At 35.6% G+C, this 20,003-nt stretch overlaps 3 protein-coding genes, 1 long non-coding RNA gene and 1 pseudogene across 5 annotated transcripts; 2 read left to right on the top strand and 3 right to left on the bottom strand.

Annotated features, from left to right (window-relative positions):
• Positions 1–14: 14 nt before the first annotated feature.
• LOC125211672 (glyoxylate/hydroxypyruvate reductase HPR3-like) lies at positions 15–1,582 on the bottom strand. The gene is made up of 2 exons (XM_048111565.1): positions 1,023–1,582; positions 15–757 (listed from the first exon to the last, which is right to left on the bottom strand). The coding sequence occupies exons 1-2, from the start codon at positions 1,521–1,523 to the stop codon at positions 227–229; spliced, it is 1,032 nt and encodes a 343-aa protein (XP_047967522.1). The 5' UTR covers positions 1,524–1,582; the 3' UTR covers positions 15–226.
• Positions 1,583–4,275: 2,693 nt separating this feature from the next.
• LOC125217076 (vesicle-associated membrane protein 727-like) lies at positions 4,276–7,309 on the top strand. The gene is made up of 6 exons (XM_048118899.1): positions 4,276–4,405; positions 4,868–5,101; positions 5,188–5,389; positions 5,499–5,619; positions 6,876–6,938; positions 7,014–7,309. The coding sequence occupies exons 2-6, from the start codon at positions 4,912–4,914 to the stop codon at positions 7,140–7,142; spliced, it is 705 nt and encodes a 234-aa protein (XP_047974856.1). The 5' UTR covers positions 4,276–4,405; positions 4,868–4,911; the 3' UTR covers positions 7,143–7,309.
• Positions 7,310–11,090: 3,781 nt separating this feature from the next.
• On the top strand, positions 11,091–13,677 carry LOC125217080. Of its 2 annotated transcripts, XM_048118904.1 has the most exons (4): positions 11,091–11,919; positions 12,653–12,807; positions 12,885–13,163; positions 13,557–13,677. In XM_048118904.1, the coding sequence occupies exons 1-3, from the start codon at positions 11,355–11,357 to the stop codon at positions 13,140–13,142; spliced, it is 978 nt and encodes a 325-aa protein (XP_047974861.1). In that variant the 5' UTR covers positions 11,091–11,354; the 3' UTR covers positions 13,143–13,163; positions 13,557–13,677. The 2 variants fall into 2 exon arrangements, with proteins under 2 accessions (XP_047974861.1, XP_047974860.1); XM_048118903.1 differs by lacking the exon at positions 13,557–13,677 and having other exon boundaries at positions 12,885–13,467.
• Positions 13,678–14,315: 638 nt separating this feature from the next.
• Positions 14,316–15,381, bottom strand: LOC125215956. The gene is made up of 2 exons (XR_007175327.1): positions 14,871–15,381; positions 14,316–14,792 (listed from the first exon to the last, which is right to left on the bottom strand). It is a non-coding gene; the product is annotated as an uncharacterized LOC125215956 (long non-coding RNA).
• Positions 15,382–15,760: 379 nt separating this feature from the next.
• LOC125212226 lies at positions 15,761–18,426 on the bottom strand (annotated as a pseudogene).
• Positions 18,427–20,003: the final 1,577 nt, after the last annotated feature.

The raw sequence follows: 20,003 nt of genomic DNA, 5'->3' as shown, positions 1-20,003 counted from the left end.
ACAACGAAATGACATTGATAAAAAAAATAAATTTCATACAAAAACTAGAGACATTTCGTCAATTACAATATTCATTACACTTTCTTTCCAAGTCCAATAAAACTCCCACCCCAATTATTTTCCCAAAACCTATGCAAACACCATGTGTTACCCTCTTGAATTAATATTTCTTGTTTGCCAAAAATTAAATACAAGCTTCATAATTTATTTTTTTTAAAAAAACGAATCATTCATTATTAGTACTCACGGGAGTGAGCAAAGGGCTATTCGAGAAAAATGCGTCTAAATTTCCCATCACAATCTTCAATGCGTCACCGAAGGCTTCCTCGGTGAAGGCGCCGCGATGAGGCGACAACACTACGTTGTCCAGTCCGAATAACTTGGACGGGACATTTGGCTCGTTCTCATACACATCCATCGCAGCGCCTGCAATCTTCCCCTCGACCAAGTAGCTCACCAGTGTCTTCTCGTGGACAATCGGCCCCCGGCCTATGTTGACTAATATACCGCTCTTTCCTAGGGCATTCAGAACGTCGTCGTTTATCAGATGCCGCGTCTTTTCGGTCAACGAGCAACATACTATTAAGACGTCCGAGTGTGATGCGAGGTCCACGACCGTGGGGTGGAAGTCGTATCGCGCCGATTGTTTCTTGGTCCTCGAATTGTACGAGACTTTGCATCCGAATGCCTCGAGCCTTTTGGCTAGCTTGGTGCCAATGTTGCCCAAACCTACTATTCCAACCCTCTTGCCTCGTAGCTGAAATAATAATTGGCTTAAATAATTAATAATTCACTTATAAAAAAAAACATTCAATTATGAACATTTATGATTGCTAGTTGTGTACGTTCCATTTAAATTGGAACATTTTACGAATGTCAAATTCAGAATAACATATTTCTAAAAACTAAAATTCTAATCTTCGTTACTTTATTTTTTCTCCACTCAACGCATTAAATAAAAATTTATAAAATCTCGTGACAAATAAAAAACACGTTGAATATGCATTTAAACATTAAACTACCTTGAGGCCGAGGGGGAACTCGCCGGTGGCCGGCCAGGAGCCGCGGCGGACGAAGGCGTCAGCGCGGCTGAGGCGGCGCAGGACGGCGATGAGGAGGCCGACGCCGTAGTCGGCGGTGTCCTCGGAGAAGACGTCGCCGGTGTTGGCGACGGCGATGCCGCGGCGGCGGCAGGCGGCGAGGTCGATGTGGTTGACGCCGGTGCCGTCGGCGACGACGAGCTCGAGGGCGGGGAGCTGGAGGAGGAGGTCGGCGGTGATGCGGGTGACGATGGCCTCGCAGAGGATGGCGCGGGCCGACTGGGCGTGGGCGAGGAGGTACTTGTCGAGGGGGAGAGGGGATTCGAAGGCTTTGAGGACGTTGAATTTGGCTAGAAATTCGTGCTCGAACACTTTGAAGAGGAGGCCGGGGCGGAGGACGAGGAGGTCGGGGAGGGGCGGGGCGCCGCCGCCGTTGAGGTGCTGGTGGAAGCCGTTGGTTTGGGGGTTGATTTCTTGACCCATTTTTTTTTTGTGTGTGTAGTTTGGGATGAAATTTGGTTTGTTCTGGTTTGGTTTTGAGGGAAGAAGTGTGGTGGATTTTGTAGTAGTTGGGGTTCCCAACTACTCGTTTTTCAATTGTTTATATATGCTTTTTTGTGTGAATATTTTTGAGATTTAATTATTGAATATTAGTAGGATGGCACATGAGGCACATGAGGTTCAACTAGTTGTTCAAACATGGAAAAGAATCATTTTCAAAGTAAATTAGCATGAAGTCAAATTCTCAGTCAATACTACAGAATTGGCGAAAAAAAATCATAAAATTTGGATTTTATTCATAAATCGTGAGGTAACTATTACACGCTGATTAAAATTGTATTTATCGCAGGTGAGGCATTATGGGAAAAGATTTTCGTAGATTTTCGTAAATAATTTCTACGTATATAATGCCCTTAATTTTTTAATCTAACCGAACCGATTTTATTTAAACCGGTTTTAGTATTAATTATATTGTTTTAGTACTAAATTACCCATTATTTGTTTTAAATCTCAACAGAAAATTAAACTTTATATTCATCTCATCTAATCTCCACATCTATCTATCATCTTACTCCATCCATGTCCATTATCTACAGCTACGTTTGGATCAGCTTTTTTTTTAAAAGTAAAACGTCTCCTTAAATTTACGAGTTATGTTCAAAAATTGTAATACGAAATTTTAGTTTTGATTAGGAATGCCAAGTTTATATCTTAGTAATTATTAATAAAAAAAATAAACTCACTAATAATAAGAAAACAAAAATTATGAAATTATGAAAATCAAAACCATAAACTCAAATAATTTTAATTTCTATTTTGCTCCATAATATACTCGATTTTAATTTGTTGCATGTTATGAATTGAGATAGAAACTCTAATATATTAGAAAGAATAAGAGAACATATTAACTTTATAACTTTATGTTCAAAATAGACGAGTTTAAAATATATGATTAATTTTTTAATCAAGGTTCAATGTAATGTTCTAAAAATTAAGTATTTAAAAAAATAAAAATATTAGAAAGTGAAGAATCAAAATCAAAACTGTAAACTGAAAAATATTGAATTCTATCTTTTGGATGAAAAATATTAACAATTTATATAGTCAAACATAATTTTTCGTCGTAGAATAGTTGCAAATATATATGATTTTGCCAATTTTATGTTGCATGAAACATGATTACCTTGCTCTTTTTGTAAAGTGATTGTGATTGCATTTATGAATGGAAGCTGCAAAACCTATACTCCAATTATTTGATACGGCAAATGGATGGAGCAATATTATGTGTCGGTATACGAATATTTGATTAGGTTTTCAGTAGTACTAGTAGTCAAAAACTACCTCGATCGCATCTGACGGCTAACTAATTAAATTGAGTCTAGTTATGGGTTGTACATGTTTGTTGTACAATAATACTGGTACTAGCAGCAATAATAAAAACAAGTAAAACATGTTATTTACACATGATCAAGACAGCGATAAATTTTCTAGATATAAATAAAAATATACTAATACATGAGGATTCAAGAAAACTAGAGGACATTAATTAATATTAACACACGTGAATAGTTAGAAAAATTGCGAATTTAGTCAAATTTTGGATATCTCGCAACTTTAAAAATCAGATCGAAAATATCATGAAAATTGAATTTATTTGCTAATGTAACGGTGAAACTAATTAATTGTTTATGAATATGACTAGTGTTGAAGTTTTCCAGCCAAACAATGTCGTATGATAATTGTCAACCAATATTACACACTTCTTCCATCCGTGAATAGGAATCCCATTTTTCTGACACGGATTTTAAGAAATGTTAAGAAAAGTAATTAGTAGAAGAATACGAGTCTCACTTATATACATTAGTTTTAAATAAAATATGAATGAAATGAGTTAGTGGAATGTGAGGCCAAAACGATACTCTATTCGTAGATAGATGGAGTATTGTTTATTACTCCGCCAATAAAAGGCTTTGTGATCAATTTCTTAATTCTTTTTTTTTTGTTAATTCATATTATATCTTATTATTGTGGATATCTAAACAAATTTATAAAATACTTTATGAGATCTAAAGTTTTAATATTTATTTATACAATTTTTGTATTTTTACTTAATAATTTAGACCATTTTCTTAAAATTTATAATTATATTTTATTTATCTTGAAAATACTATAGTTATTTACATTACTAATTATATTTATATGGTATGGAATTTATTTATATTTTTCAACAATATCTTAATAATTACATTCTTATTAAATTAATTAGTAAAAAAATTGAAAGTTTGACAATTATGAACTATATAGTACTACTACATATAATATCTTTAAAAAATAATCATAAAAGACTTATTGTCAAATTTGATTTCCATAAACTACTCGCTTATAAATATTGTATTTTTGTTCCCTCCTATATCTTGGACCCACCTTTATTCCAAGAGGTTTTTCCATAAGTTGAATATAAGTTGGACATGTTATTAATTATGTTGCATGTATTAAGATTTATTTTTTAGAAAAAAACAACACCAAATATATTACCCCAACATTAAATCCCATATTTTTTTTATGAAATAAAATTTGGAAACAATGAGTTCAAAACCGGTAATGACATTTGACTATTTGAGGGATTTTATCAAAAGAAGAAGGAGCAAAAATTGAATATCAGTAAGTAGAGGGACCGATCTGGAAAACAATATTAGGGGACAGAAGGGGTATAAATTTAATTACTTTTACTACTCTTCTTTCAACTGCAGCGAGCTTTCCACAATTTTCTTCACGCCAACGTAATTAAGAAACTACTTCTGCAAAATCAAATCCGATCGATCCATCAATCCATTCGAATTCCTACTCACTGCGCCATTTCCGAGGTTATGATTCCATACTCACTGATTCTTCTATTGGACTTTTGATCTCATCGATAGGCCCATTGTTTCCGTTGACGAGATGTGCGAATTTGTTCATGTTTCTTTCTTAATTTTGTCTAATTCAGTGCCTGCTTGCTCGATTAGGTGGTAGTCATCCAATTTTGTCGAATATATTGTATTGTTTTCACTTAGTGTGTTAGGGTTTTTTTAATTTAATTTTCATATTTTGGTTGATCATGATCTGGTGTAGCATGATTGGATAATCTTCATTCAATACAGTTTTCAATTAAACTTTGTTCGGTTGTGATTTATTCGCATTGGTTGGTTATTGTTGGATTTATCATTTCCGTTTGCGAGAGCTGATTTGCTTCTTGAACAGTGCAACCGTTGCAAGTATGTCGGATTGTGGGTGTTGGGGGTTTGGATTTGTTTGAGTTTCTAATTGTTTCAGTTGAACATTTTTAGGTTGATAGCGGGCGTTTCGTTGTGGACCTCTTAGCGATTCTATAATGGTTCCGAAGGGTTTGATTTATAGCTTCGTTGCCAAAGGGACTGTCGTGCTAGCAGAGCACACTCCTTACTCTGGAAACTTCAGCACAATTGCAGTTCAGTGCTTGCAAAAGCTTCCTTCTAATAGCAGCAAGTACACGTACTCATGTGATGGCCACACTTTCAATTTCCTTCTCGATAGTGGATTTGGTATGTGTTTTTTTGTTTGTATGCTTATCTACCCTATGAACATTACTGCTCTAATTACATTCCGCTATGTTTTGCTTGCCATGCAGTGTTCCTAGTTGTTGCAGATGAATCAATGGGAAGAAGCATACCTTTTGTATTTTTGGAGAGAGTGAAGGATGATTTCAAGCAGCGCTATGGTTCTAGCTTCAAGAGTGATGATCCACACCCTTTAGCGGATGATGAAGATGAAGATGACCTGTTGTTTGAGGATCGGTTTAGCATTGCATACAATCTTGATCGAGAATTTGGGTGTGTATATGTCTTTTGTTGTATTTTGGGGATATGTATCATGTATGACAGGTTGACAACTTCAATGTTCTATTTTCCTATCATAATTCTGTACTTGTTTCCTTGGCAGACCAAAGCTCAAGGAACACATGCAATATTGTATGAATCATCCAGAGGAAATGAACAAGCTGTCCAAACTGAAGGCTCAAATAACAGAGGTTAAAGGGATAATGATGGACAACATTGAGAAGGTACATTTTCAGTCTGTTCTACTCATGAGGAAAATTTGAAATTCTGATTTTTACAGCTTGAGCGAAAAATATGCTAATGTTCTAAAGTAATATTCATTGCAATTGTATCTGGTTTTGAGGAAGTTACTGAGATGTGTATGATTCAGGTAGTGGATGCTTTTGTTCATTGAATTGTAGTCATGCTATATCTGCTTCTTCTTGTGATTCATTGAAGTCCATATTACAAATTTTGTTTATATGCCCATTGCCTAAAACTCTAAAAAGCATTGCTTTTATCCCCCCATCCCCCTGATACACACATGGAGACACCTTAATTTAAAGAAAACATGCATATGAGAAATTCACATGTCACGGGGCATTTAATCTCAGTCAGAATATGATGATATCATGATACTTAGTTATTTAATTTGGATTACATATTACTATTTGTCTAGGAGAAATAGTCAGGCTTCTTTGTACTTTCTTCCTGATAAGTAGAAGCCTAGATCTGCTTAGCCATCCTTAGTAAAGATCCTACATCCTCTCTTCGGTAGGAAATTCATGCTTGAGTGCACTTGATTACTCAGAATTTATGGGAATTAGTTTACTGTTTTGACACCTAGTCACTCTTCTATATTCTCTGCCTTATTTCTTTGATTTGGGTCCATTGATGGTAGAATAGACTGTAACCATCTTTCCAAAATCTTTTGGTATTTTGTTGGGATTCTTTTCTTGTGAGTGCATTTGTCGGGATTCTTTTCTTGTGATGGGCCTGACCTGGGTGTTTATATATATAGCAACATGACTTGCAATGTAAATTCTGAATCATGCCAACAATTTCCGTGATGGGTAAAGAGCCTAATGGTAGGAGAATCTAGTGGTTTGGAAGGACAAGGTGAGAATTGTATTTGTAGCCTGAAACTGTGGGCAAGGCATGAGGAGATAAGCTATGCGGCTGGTTTCAACCTGTTATTGGGCACCTCTGATCTTATCAAAAGTGTTAAATGTGCTTAATAAGTTCATATTTGAAAATTTTCTGGCAGCTAACATCTCCGAGTGTATTGTTTTCATTGCTGGTCAGAGACCTTTAGTTTAGAAAAAAAGGTTTATTAATGTTTTGATTGTATATGGAATGGAAGATGTTAAGACTGTTTCCTTCAACATATTTCTCCTATTTTCCTTTCATATGCTGTAGATTATCTCTCTACACAAGCTGCTTGAAAACTTTAAAACCAATTGAGACCTCACCAATGTTCGCACCTTTTGTTTTCACTCAGGTTTTGGATCGTGGTGAGAAAATTGAATTACTGGTGGACAAGACAGATAACCTCCAGTTCCAGGTGAAAACTCTCTCAAATCCCTTCGTGTAGAAAATTATGGTTCATGTTTGATGTGCTTACTGAAATCTTATTCAGGCTGACAGTTTCCAAAGGCAAGGCAGGCAGTTGCGTAGGCAAATGTGGATGCAAAATCTCCGCATGAAGCTGATGATTGCAGGGGTGGTTCTTGTTCTTCTCTGCCTTCTCTGGCTTATGTTTCGTTGAGATATGAAAAACTTGGTACTGAAACACGTCACTTTTGTTTCTGGGTTTTTCTCATCTTAATGTACAAAAACCATCAGTTTATCACTATGTATATCTTCTGTTTGCTACACACTCCCGTTTGGTCAATTGTAATTTACGGTGGAGTCTATCATTGTTATTTTGGCAAATTTGTGTTAAAAGTGAGGCTTACATTTATACATTTTCCGTTTTTACAAGTACATATGTGAACAACTAACCCAAGAAAAAAGATTTATCGGGTTGGAAGGAGTGGAGCTAGTGCTAGAGAGTATAGCCACAAGGGACAAATATTCCTCAATTTTTTCACAAATTTTGGGTTGGGAAATATGCCAAACTAGTTTCTAGTGTCGAGCTGTTGAACCTATACTAAGTTTATTTTAAAATCGTTTTGGTCCATATAAAATGACCTAAATAATGAACTGTGTGTAATCTAAAATGTTCTAAAACGAACAAAAAATAAAAGGTTTAATAGTTCAGTCGCTAGAAATCAGTTCGACGTTGATCGTAATACATTTCACAGATATATTTATATCTATGCATAACTTATTTATTAATTACCCCGTCTAATTTACGGTACAAAAATCCAATGGTAGTAATAGGCACTATATATCTATAAAATGTAGTAAGTGTAGAGTAATAAAAAGTTGAATCATACATATACAAAGATGCCATGTGGAGTAACATCGCCTAACCACGAAATCATTTGATGTCCATGGCCTAACACCTAATTAATTAATTACCACCAAAACTACAGTGCTAGTGTACGCAAAATCAAACCAACGTTCATGATTCATTGCTTCGGATGATGGCAAGTAGCAACCAAACATGTCATTAAATTCGTGGTACAACTCACTAATTAAACAGATGAGTTCATTTATGAAGTACGACTCAAACATTAATTTTCTCAATTCTAGACATATGGAGTATATCCAATTCCTCTTGTGGGTTCGAGTTCGCCATTGTATGCTGCCGATGATATAATGTAATTATTTGTCGCATTCGGTCATACTAAAAATACCTCAATTCAAAATTTCTCTTTTCATTGGCATTTATACTCAACATGGCAGCTCAACAACAACACGAGTATGTTAGTCTCGAAGAAGTGTTGAGAGATGATTCAGTCCCAAAACTAGAATCAACAGAGCCAAATGTTGTCGAATCTCAGGAGGAAGCTCTTCTTTCCAAGAATTCAAGAAACTCAAAATTACCTTTTTCACCATCGTGCTTCCTTCTTGATGCTTGCAGTGAGGCTATGAAGGAGGAGAAGGGTTTGGGAGATAGACTTTCTTGCTTGAAACATTCTAGGAGTGATGATCTATTGATCTGCGAAGAAGAAGATGATGAAGATGACGATGAGTTGGAAATACTCTCTCAAGAAATGAAGAACTTTTCTTGGAAGGAAAGGATTGTTAAGTCAGCATTATTTTCTGAATCAGAAGAAGAGAAGTGATCAATTAGATTTCGGTACTGACATAATGGTAAGGCGGCAGGGTACGTACCGGTATTGAAATTGGCTAATATACGAGCTACATATATGGATATTACTTATACCGAATTTTCAGTATGGTATACAATATGACAATTTTGTACGATATATATGGTATATCACCCGATCCACTAGTAATGTCAGTCATAACTCATATTCTGTATTAATTTTGCTAGCAAAGATTTGTCACAGATAGACATTATTTTAGCATCTTTACACATGCTAAATGTAATGAATATGCAATATTATCCATCACGCATGTTTGATAGGATAGATAACTCATCTATATTGGTACTATTATATAAAAAAAAATGATCTAAAATATATATATGTATATATATATATATATTTAGCTTGAAATTAATCATGAAAAAAGTGTAGAACAAATCATGCTTCATCTCCTTAGCATTTCCTAATTTTAATTTGTATGGTCCCTAATTTTGGCCATAGTGCTCAAAGAGTGTTCTTTTTCTTTCATTTTTTTTTCTTTTTTTCCCATTATAATTATGAGGAAGAAAATGTCAAATTATTCGGCGTTTAGTGATGCAAATGAAAAATTCAAAGTGGGTCACATTTTGTGAACGGTAACTTACTTATATTTATACTAGACACTAGACCTGATCTATTTAACACATGACACTGTCACCAAAAATGACATGTCATGAAAAGGTGACATGATCAATTGGTATTGATAGATGCAAAATGATGGATTTTAGCAAAATAAATTATAATTAATTCCATAGTCTTAAATTCATATTAGTAAGTGCATGATGATCTCAAGTGGTTTGAGCTGGTTTTATTCTTAGTAAAATAAATTATAATTGAGTAATGATAAACAACCAAATTTTGTACAATCAAAAAAAAGATTATATTAGCTATTTTGATGTGTTAATTAAATATTAAAATAATAAATATAGTTAGTTAACAAATTAAAAATAATTTATTAGTCTTTGGTCTCATTTTCAATTTTTTACTTTTATATTTGAATTATTTCTCTATTATTTTTCAAATTTGAATTAAAGTATGCATTAATTATATTTTATGGTTCAAAAAAATTTTAAAAATTATACACAAGTACTATAATATTATGCACGTTTCCTATACTATATGTATGTCTATACTTTTTAATTAAATGTATATATAAATTGCTTTTTCTCTCAAATAAATCAATTTTTGGTTGTACAAAATTTGGTTGCATAGGTTTATTGTTTTTAAAAATGAAATCATTTTGTGTACAAGCGAGTTTGTTTTAACGTTGGAAACTGTGTATGATCAAAATCATTTCAATAATCCACTTATAAATCTTGTTTTCTTTTTGAAGCAATCTCATTTGCACAAATAATTAAATACATTAAAAAATATAATTTCACACCATATTACTCAACTTATTGACCTAATTTATCATTTTTGGGTTCCACGACCTAGTATTTTTTTAGTAAGTATACTAATCCATTTAATTACTATAATTTTTAAATTCATTTTTATTCACCAAGATTGCCATAATTAGACTTATCATAATTATTATACATTCAACAACAACTTTTAAAAATATGTAAGAAACCATTATTTCGTAGAGAGATACTATAAATACAAATAATTAAAACAAGTAAATGATGATGTTTAAGAATTGGTTGTTTTGTTTGTTGCATCAATACGCTCCACGTGGCCCACATAGCTCATAATTGGGCTTGGGCCCAACAAGCCGCCGCTCCTCCATTCACATCACAACGGTTATGAATAATTTATTTTCTTAAATACAATTATTCATATTAATAGGTAAATAGTAATACTAGTATTTTGTTATAATTCCTTTTTTTTATTACTTACAATTACTTTTACCCAATTGAATTGAATTAGGATACGATGCCGTTATATTAAATTTAATAATTAATTCCACACTCGCAGCTCTAAATATGCTTAGAGTTGAACGACGTAAACACGAAATTTAACGCCATTTAAACTACTATTAAAAGCACATTATTTATCATAGTACACAATTTAATTAATAAACAAACATTTCCACGTGTCTGCCATGAGGGGACATGATTATAATTTCTTTCATTATTTGATTCATTGATTTGAATAAACACATTGTTTTTGGTCACACTAAAAACATATTACCAATAAATGAAGATTCGGTTGAGTGATTTTTAGAGGATAAAATACCAATTCCGTCAAAATCTCACGTATATTTATTTTTCAAAATTTCAAAAAAACACTACTCATTAATAAACTAGTAAATGAGATTCTCTAATTAAAAAGTTAACATCCAATTCCACAATATCAAATAAAATTGTCTTCTAATAGTACTTGAATTTGAATAAGTATCATTAATTAACCTGACACGTGGACGAGCACGTGACCCCACCAACGGTCACGTGACCACCTTTGACTGATCATCGCCATTTTCCTCCATTACTGAAATTCATAACTCAGCAGTAATAAATCACAAGAAAAAAAATAAAATGAAAAAAAATTAATCTGCTTTTTCCATTCTCTCTTCTTCCCTTCTGAATCAAGCAAAATCCACATTGCATTTATACATACACTATACATACAACCGCTTCGTCGCCCTCATTTCTGTTTACGCGCCGTTTTCTCCCCAACCAAAGCAGCCATAAATCTCGCAAGAAAATCCAGCTTTCTCACTCAATTACTCATCTCACATTTCAATTCGGCTGCATCCTTCTTGGATTTCTCAAAAAAAAATGGGGAATTGTTTGGGGACAACGAAGAAATCGGCGGCGGAGATCGCGCCGTCGGAGCTGATGAAGCCGGCGCCGGTGATAAAGCTGTACGGGCATCCGGACAGCTTCGCGACGTCGCACGTGAGATTAGCCCTCTCGTACAAGCCGGTGACGCTCCAATTCGTGCCCTCCGACGCGCAAGAAAACCCTACGATTATGTACCGGAACGACGTCGTCACGGGCTCGGTGGAGGAGATTCTCAGGTATCTGGACGCGAAGTTCCCCGACCCGCCGGTGTCGGCGGCGGGGAGCGTGTGGGGGTGGTGCGGGGAGAAGACGCCGGCGGTGGTGTGGGTGGTGATGCTGCAGCATCGGAGCATGGGCTGGCATCTGGAGAGGATGGAGAAGTGGGCGGAGGACATGGTGGCGCGTGGGGGGAACGCGAGGGGGGATCCGTCGATGGGGAGCCCGAGGATGGAGGTGAAGAAGTTCGCAAAGAGCTACTCGCAGCTGCAGCAGGTGTTGCTCGAGCACGCGCAGATGGAGGAGAAGGTCATGTTTCAGATCCTCGAATCCGCCGATCGAGGTAATTGGATTGGATTTTCACTGCTTCTATGGATAATGTCTTCGATTTTGACCTAGGGTACAAGTGTCTATTGCGTATGTACAACGTTTTTTTTTGCAGTCTCCGTTTTTTTGGGGGAAACAGAATTTGATGTGAATGTGAGATCTAAGCTACACTATTTGTCGATGTTTTGTGTGTTTGTTTATATTTTATAGTTGTATTGTCTTTGAAGGAAGTGTGTAAATTGGTTACTTTTGATGGGAGTAATTAGGGCATGATGTGTTGTTCATCAAGTTAAAAGAGGAGACTTTGAAGGGATGTAAAGCTCAAGTTTTATCTTTAAGTTCTTGATGACTATTTTCTTCTAGATGGGAACTTGAAAGTTGCAAAATTTGATAAATTGTTTTACTGATTAGAAGAATAGGCCAAAGTTGTGTGCTTGGTTCACTAGTTATATTGAAGTGCGAAAGAAGAAGTTGATTGATTAGAAGGGAGTGGAAAATCGATATCGAACACTAATTTCTTGAGGAGAATCTAGAATAAGTTGAGAGGGGCATGTGAATTGGAAGGTGTTTGAATTGGAGCACTGCAAGTTTTCTTTTAAATGGTGTCTAAATGTTTGCAGGAAACTGAGGTTAAACTCAGAAATTGTATAGTGACTGAAAGAATTTCTAATGATTGCTACAAGCTTTGTGATGGTTGATTTATAAATGATTTACATGTCAGTTATTGATGGTTCCAACGCGTGATTTAGGGTTGTGCAAATCTGCGAACGAGGATCACGCAAGAGACCTACCTATAATGAATGGTATAAAAGAGGAGATTAAGATAATAGGAGTCATGAATGCCGGGAGCCCAGACTACCAAGAGGCCCTCGGTCGCCTCTTGTCCCGTCTCAAGAAACTAAAGGTGGGTCGGATCCTCCTTCTGTGGCTAACTTTTAGGATATAACACAAAAGTCTGAACCTGCCTGTTCTTAACACCAGGAAAACTGCAAGCAACACTTTGAAGAGGAGGAGCGCGAGCTGCTGCCACTGATGGAGGCAACGGACTTGAACAAGGTGCAGCACGAGAAAGTGCTGCAGCAGTCCTTGGACGCGATGCGCGAGACGCACTCTCACCTGTTCCGTTTCTTCATGGAAGGGCTGTGCCCTCAAGACGGGATGCACTACTTTGGGTTGATCAAGAGATACTGCGACAACGTTCGAGCATCGCTTATGCTGCACATGACGGTTGAGCAGTGAAATTGCCAATATTCTTACAAGGTAATTAAAAAGGTAGCTTTGCTGCTATTTTTTTTATCTGTTTCTCAACAGAGGGTGGTTGGTTTCCTTGCATTGCCATCAGAAGTTGTGATTGTGCCATTAGTGATTTTTTTGCTTTGGTTTGTTGAAAAGCATGATTTCCACATCCCACCAAACCTGGTTTGTATATCCATCACCAAAACTGTTTCATTGTAGAAAGTTATGAGGATTCATATTTTTCTTGAATTAGAGTTTCTAATCTTTGTTTGATACAACTACAAGTGTATGTATATATGTATTTCAATACTATTAGACAGTTTGAGCATCAGATTCCCTCACACAAACACACACATCAGAGGTCCATCCAGCTATTCTTTAGATGTTTCCTTTAACTTTTGGTCTTTTTCTTTACAGCCTCTGCTTTTTTCTTGAAGCAATGTTGCAAGTTTTGAGGTGTCATGTCTTGAATGTTTATCCATTTTTCGATCGAAATCCAATGTCTATAATGGTTCAATCAATTATGTTGTTTTTCTTATTTATTTCACAGAATTGAAATGATTAATTATACAGTAAATATTCCATCATTGTGCAATGCCATGTGTCTAATGATTTAGTGAAGTATGAGCCAAAATTTGAAAAAGTAAAAAGAGATTTTAAGTAGATGTATCAAATGATAAAATGGGATATTATATGGGGGACAAAAAGAGTGTATATGCTTTTCGATTTTCAATGGAGATCTATTGTGTGGTTCCTAATTAATCATAATGGCTACAACAACAATTCTATCAAGAATTCATAATTTGGTTTTCAATGTTTCATTATTGGAAGGGAGAAATAAATTTTCTTTTTTCACTAATTTTAATCCAACGGCCAATTGTTATATTGAGTATATGCACTTCGTCAGAAAATTTCTCAAATCAGACAAACAAACAAATAAATAAGTTCTTAAGTAAATACTAGTATATAATATCATAGCAAAATTTTAGTGTGTGTTACCAAATAGACCATTATTTATGAAAACAAAAAATTAATTTATTTTACCATAATTATGAATTTTACTAGTACTCCATTAAAATATAAAGAAACAATAGAAAGTAGTAGGTGTTCTAGGCCCACAAACCACCATGTTGATTGTATCATGCCCATCATCTCAAACATTCAACACTACAAGGATTACTCAAATAATAGCAATACAATACAAATAAAAATTCACTAGGATTCACATCAACATTGATGTATTTGTACACAAATTGGCAGAATGAAGAAACCATAGTAAAATACATCATGGTATATTATACACAAAATGATGTACAATAAACACACACACCATTTTTATTGTTTGTACAATCTTAATCTCTAAAAACATTGTTTAAATAATACTCCTACAAAATAGAAGGCATGCAAATATAATTACGGCCAAGGCCTCCGGCGCCGCTCTGCCTCTGTCGCAGTTTCCTCCGCCGTGGTGAGGGTGGTGGTTGTTTCCTGCACCGGCTGCTGCATACACCGGGGTCACGCCACCACCACCAGGGACGTGTGAGCCACCATCTCCCCCGGAAACCACCGGACTGCCTCCATTTCCCCCGCCTCCACCAACACTGCCGACGCGGGCCACCGTTCTTCCTCTCTCTTCATCATTTTCAACTCCTCCTGCACAGTGAGTTCTTGATTAATAAACATGATTTCATTTCTTTACAAATAAGAAATTCAAGATTGAAAATAATATACCTAGTTGATGAATGCAAAGGAAAAGGAGAGGCATGAGCACAAGTAGAAGCAGCCTTTGTTTGCTTCTCATTTTTGCCTCTGAGTTCACATATAAAAACAACAAAGAAAAATTGTGATTCATGTCTTTATATATATTGCTCCACTCTTTCTATATAATCTTATTCCGCTCTTCTTACTAAAAGTCACAAAAAGGCTAATATTCTTGAATGCAATAATCACTTTAAAGTTATCTTATCTGTTGCAAAAAAAAGTTTATCTAGTTTGTGATAATATCGTACAGTCGAATCTTATGTAGGTAGTGTTCGAGTAAAATAAGGAACTTTTCCAAGAGTTAAAAATGGAATTGGCAAACTCCAAAAGAATTTGTGTTAACTTTTTAAGAACCCCTATTTTAATTTATTATTATTATTTTAAGTTAACCTTGAAAATCTTACTTGTGAATAGTCTAAACTGAGGTTGCCATCTCGATAAGAAATTTAGAATCAAAGAATAGTTCATATTCATTTATAGTATAAATCAAGTCTTAGTTGAGTTCCTTGAATACCAACTTCCTCCTTTATTCTAATAGTGCATGTTTTAGGTATAAATTGATTTGATTGATGTCTTTATTTTATAAATAATGGAGTAACTTGTAGGAGTAAAAATTTTAGACGATCCATACATACTGAATTTTCTCCTTTATTCTAATGGTGCATGTTTTAGGTATAACTTGATGTAACATTGTGATTGATGCCCTTTTACTTTTGATCAACTTGGGCTAATTTGATACTCCTCTTTATTCTCACCAAAGGCCAATTGTAATTTCTTGATTTGCCATACTTTTCTTGATTTACAGGTGAAAGCCATTATTCATATTAATCAGGTCAGTTTAGAAGGGTATAAAGATTATATGAACAAATCATATTCATTGCTCACAACACCCAAAAACACATTCATTTCGGTAGAAGAAGAATTATTCATGCTGACAACACCTCGGCGGCAGAAAAAATGACTACCAGTGTCAAAAATATGCTAACCTCTTAGTAAGAGACTGAAATTCTATGGTGCTTTCACAACAGAAGTGAGAGTCTTGAGAAGTTGCAGTGAAGGTTGAGAAGAATCATAAATGTTAGAAGGGTTAGAGCTCCAGCTTGATGGGCAGAGCCTAGTGAAACCGGGACATATGATAGAAGAGTCGTTACCCCTAAGGTAACCTGCGCAGGGGGAATAAACAAGAGAATTTATCTAACATTCAATGTAGCAGAAGGACTTATTCAGAGAAGATTTTATGACGCGATAGCATGTAGTTCATAGTGTGTATCAATGATCTTAATATAATCTCAAGGTGGCTTTTTCTGTATATTTATCCAAGCAGTTGTAGGATGGTCTGGAGTAGTACCTCAAGGGCAGCCATACCCATTGTGCTTCCTATCAGAGATCGTATTGCAGGATGTAGGTCGAGTTTCCTTGTATACAACCAGAAGCCACCAATAGCGCATCATAATGATGCAGTAGCAAGTATTCAATGGTCGAGCTGCCATACATTAGAAAATAAGCATCAGCAAGAAAATACAATGCACAACTAAGGGTCTAACCACAACAATATCTCTAGTTACATGTAATTTTCAACAAGACACTTACTTGCACTGTTGCTGTATTCTCAAAGAAATTGCGTATCAGCGGCTTCAGGATCAATACATCATCTGGAATCCATGCGTCACCCATCTTTGGGAAAGTATTATAGGCACGGCCCTGGACTGATACGTCGTTATAAGGTCATCCCAAACAGGCAAAGTTAAACAGTAGGAGAAAAAGAGAAATCCAAAAGGACATACCGCATCATTGCCAGCAACAAATGCACCCGAGACAGCGGTGGCCCCAAAAAGAATACTGACAAGGAGTGCAATACGCTTGAGTTTCGCTGCCCCTTGTACCCACACCCGTGATTCTGCTGCAAGGGATTCAGGCATAACAACAGAAAGAGCAGTCCAAAACAACCCAGTGTAAATAGCAAATGCTGATGTCAATGAGCTGCAAGGCGGTAAGGGCTCACTCGTGGTTCACTATACTCAGATACGAGTTCCTAAGAGGATAAAGGTTAACACATTTCTGAAAAGCTGTATCTATGTCAAGGTATTGGAATTGGAAGTCACCTTTAAACCACTCTTGACCATCCACCAACCAATTAGTCCCTGTCCAGCACCAAGAGCAAATAGCCCAGAGAGCCTAAGTCCCGGATGAAGTACGAGAAAGGCAGTGCAAACATTACGCCCAATGCTCTTCCCCACATACGGTGTGCGTACTCCATCCAATATATGAACTTAAAATCATCAAGACTCATCCCTGTATTTATTCTGCAACGGCCAAAATTGGATCATCATGCCAATGCCTAACCACCCGGAACTACATAGAATTGATTCGCACATGTTCAACAGCTTCCCCATGCAATCATCATTCAAAATTCATCCATGGCTAGAAAAAGCAGCATATCTTACTAAGAAAAGTAAGTGCATCTCTTAGCAATTAGCATACTACTCAGGTGGAGCGAGGAAATGTGGATTACCGTTTGTATTCAGATGATTGCTTGTATTTTTCAAATTCAACTAGCCATTCATCATCCGACATGGGAGGAAGACCACCAGTGAATTTCCAGTCAGTCATAGAAAGGCCGGATCGAGTGACACCGCCGAGAACCACCATACTGAAGACCCAAGTTGCAGATGCAAAGAGCCAAATACCAACTGCTTTCCGAGCTTTAGGCGCAGCAGTGACCAAAAACTTCACTCCTCCGGTATTTTTTGAAGAAATTAATGCAGAACTAGATAAATTTCTGAATGAGAGTTTGCAGAAGTTCTACGGAAAAAAAAAAGAGATTTATTTGTCAATCTCATCCATTTGTATCAGAAAACAGATGCATTAAAAAATCCATAAAATCAAAATGACCAAATTATTGTAGACTGGGGTAAAATAATGTACTAGTAAATTAAAACGACGCAACAGAGGAACTTTGACTCCTATTTAGCATTCTACGAAATTGATAGGATAAGCTGGGATTTTGTCGATGATAAAATAAAAATGCCCAAATTATTGCAGACTGCATTTGGGGTGAATTAATGAAAATTAAAACGATGCAACAGAGGAATTTTGACTCCAATTTGCACCTATGTACTCTCAAGCTTAGCATTCTACGAAATTGATAGGACTTTTTCGATGACAAAAATAAGATGAACGAACTGTGGAGAAGTACAAATGAAAATAATAGTACCTTGTTATCTTTCTGAAGTAACGATCTTAAACCGCGGCCGACTAAGCTTCGAGTGGCCGGTGCCCCAGGGATAATTCTTTGAAACGACGAATAAAATCTGGATTGTGGTTCAATTGAGAGTCCCAAATGCGGGAAACTGTATTACATTTTGTGGAATTTGATGAGGAAAAATTTAGGGCTACGGATTTGGATTTTCGTAGCAGCAGAAGCAATCCATTTCCGATCATTGTATAGATTGGGAAAATCTTCTCTTTACTTTTCCCCTGCTTTTGACTAGGGTTTAGGGGGTTTTGATGAAGATGATGACGAACCGGTTTTTTATTCCAAATTTCCAACCAATAGGTATATGTGAGCGCCTCTTTATCTCATTTTTTCTTTTTCCTTCTTCCTTTTCCCTTTTTACTTTTTATTTTTTGTTACATTATTAACCTGCTCAGCTTTTAATTTATCAATCTGCTCCCATCGTTTTTATCCTTCAAATTGAGACATTTTTTCTTCAAACTCAAATTCTACAAGTACATTGCAATTTCTTTCCATCGATGAATTGCAATTTCTTGCTCAACTCCTTCGTCATCGCATTTTACTCCAAAATATCCACAACTTTTTTTCCGAACTCAAATTCCAAAAAAGGTTTATGTTCTCTCAAAGTAAAAATTTCAAAAATTTGAATATAGATGTAAAACCTACACAGAGAGAATTCAGAATTGAGACATATAATTTTCAAAATTCGGGGAGTCAGAAATTGAGAATAAGTCTGACGAGTAAGCATAGGGGTGGATGGCAATTGAGATGTGTATCACTGTGAAAAATAGAATTTAGCAATGAAAAACCCCATCTTTTACCATAATTATGACCATTTCCTAGCTTCTCTGTATTTTCCCGCTTATGTGATAAAAATGAACCCTTAATCAATTTGCAATTGAAATCAGATGAAAAATTATAAGTAAGATCAACCAATATTATTTAAACATATGAGTAACTAAATACATACTCCATATGAGAGCATGCCACTGTTTTGAGCATTAAAATGACACCTTTTAAAATGATCCTCCTTCAGAACGACATTATATAATTGCATAATTGTATGTGATAGATCTTGCCTGTCCTGCATGAATTGTTGTAGGTGATACGGATCTATGTTGGAAGCAAATTTGAGTGACACTTTGAACATGAACTGTGTCTATTGACTATCACCATTGTAAGGTCAAGCACAAAATCCTTTGATTCCAAAGGCACTTTTCCAGCAGCGTAGCAACTTTCACTTCCATTGTATGTCAACATCTCCATCCCTAGATGCGAGTCCTTAAAATTAGTAACAAGATGGTTCATAACCTTCCTACGCAGCTTCGAACATTTCACTTGAGGTAATATTTTAACCTGCAAAAGTCATTGACAACCAACGCAGTTATTAGACACATTATGAATGAACTGTATATGCTTGGTAAGGAAACACTCATGCACTCACATCTGTTGATCACAAAATTTGGATTGAACTGTATATGGGTATAACAAAAAAATATATATTCATATACATGGAAATTATGGCCTAGCAGATGTGAGATATGAAACTGCAGCCATATTTGTCTCAAAACTAGTATTAACACCCGTGATGATTTTCACTTAATGAATACAAATTCTAAATCATTCAACACAAATAAAACCTAATATCATTATGTGCATACCACTGGCATTCCACGTTTGTTATATCCATTACCTTGTTCTTGACAAACTTGATACTCATGCATGGAGGTGAACATGCATGACTTCTAAGTGTGACGGTCTTCTTTTTCTTCTTATTTCTTTGAATACATTATTAATTTTCCACGTGCTAACAAAATTACAAATCCATTTTTTGTAAAAAAGGCGGACAACAATCAACCTAAGAGTGT

The sequence above is a fragment of the Salvia hispanica genome, chromosome 3, assembly GCF_023119035.1.
Source record: "Salvia hispanica cultivar TCC Black 2014 chromosome 3, UniMelb_Shisp_WGS_1.0, whole genome shotgun sequence".
Taxonomy (NCBI): Eukaryota; Viridiplantae; Streptophyta; class Magnoliopsida; order Lamiales; family Lamiaceae; genus Salvia; species Salvia hispanica.
The sequence above is the reverse complement of the archived record's forward strand: the minus strand, read 5'-3'. Positions and strand labels throughout refer to the sequence as shown.

Excerpts from the sequence above, each read along its gene's own strand:
- LOC125211672 (XM_048111565.1), bottom strand. The coding sequence starts at position 1,523 with ATGGGTCAAGAAATCAACCCCCAAACCAACGGCTTCCACCAGCACCTC. Across the intron at positions 758-1,022 it reads AGTTCCCCCTCGGCCTCAAG|CTACGAGGCAAGAGGGTTGG; the intron begins GTAGTTTAATGT and ends TTATTATTTCAG.
- LOC125217076 (XM_048118899.1), top strand. The coding sequence starts at position 4,912 with ATGGTTCCGAAGGGTTTGATTTATAGCTTCGTTGCCAAAGGGACTGTC. Across the intron at positions 5,390-5,498 it reads AATCTTGATCGAGAATTTGG|ACCAAAGCTCAAGGAACACA; the intron begins GTGTGTATATGT and ends TTTCCTTGGCAG. Across the intron at positions 5,620-6,875 it reads TGATGGACAACATTGAGAAG|GTTTTGGATCGTGGTGAGAA; the intron begins GTACATTTTCAG and ends GTTTTCACTCAG.
- LOC125217080 (XM_048118904.1), top strand. The coding sequence starts at position 11,355 with ATGGGGAATTGTTTGGGGACAACGAAGAAATCGGCGGCGGAGATCGCG. Across the intron at positions 11,920-12,652 it reads CCTCGAATCCGCCGATCGAG|GGTTGTGCAAATCTGCGAAC; the intron begins GTAATTGGATTG and ends CGCGTGATTTAG. Across the intron at positions 12,808-12,884 it reads CCCGTCTCAAGAAACTAAAG|GAAAACTGCAAGCAACACTT; the intron begins GTGGGTCGGATC and ends TCTTAACACCAG.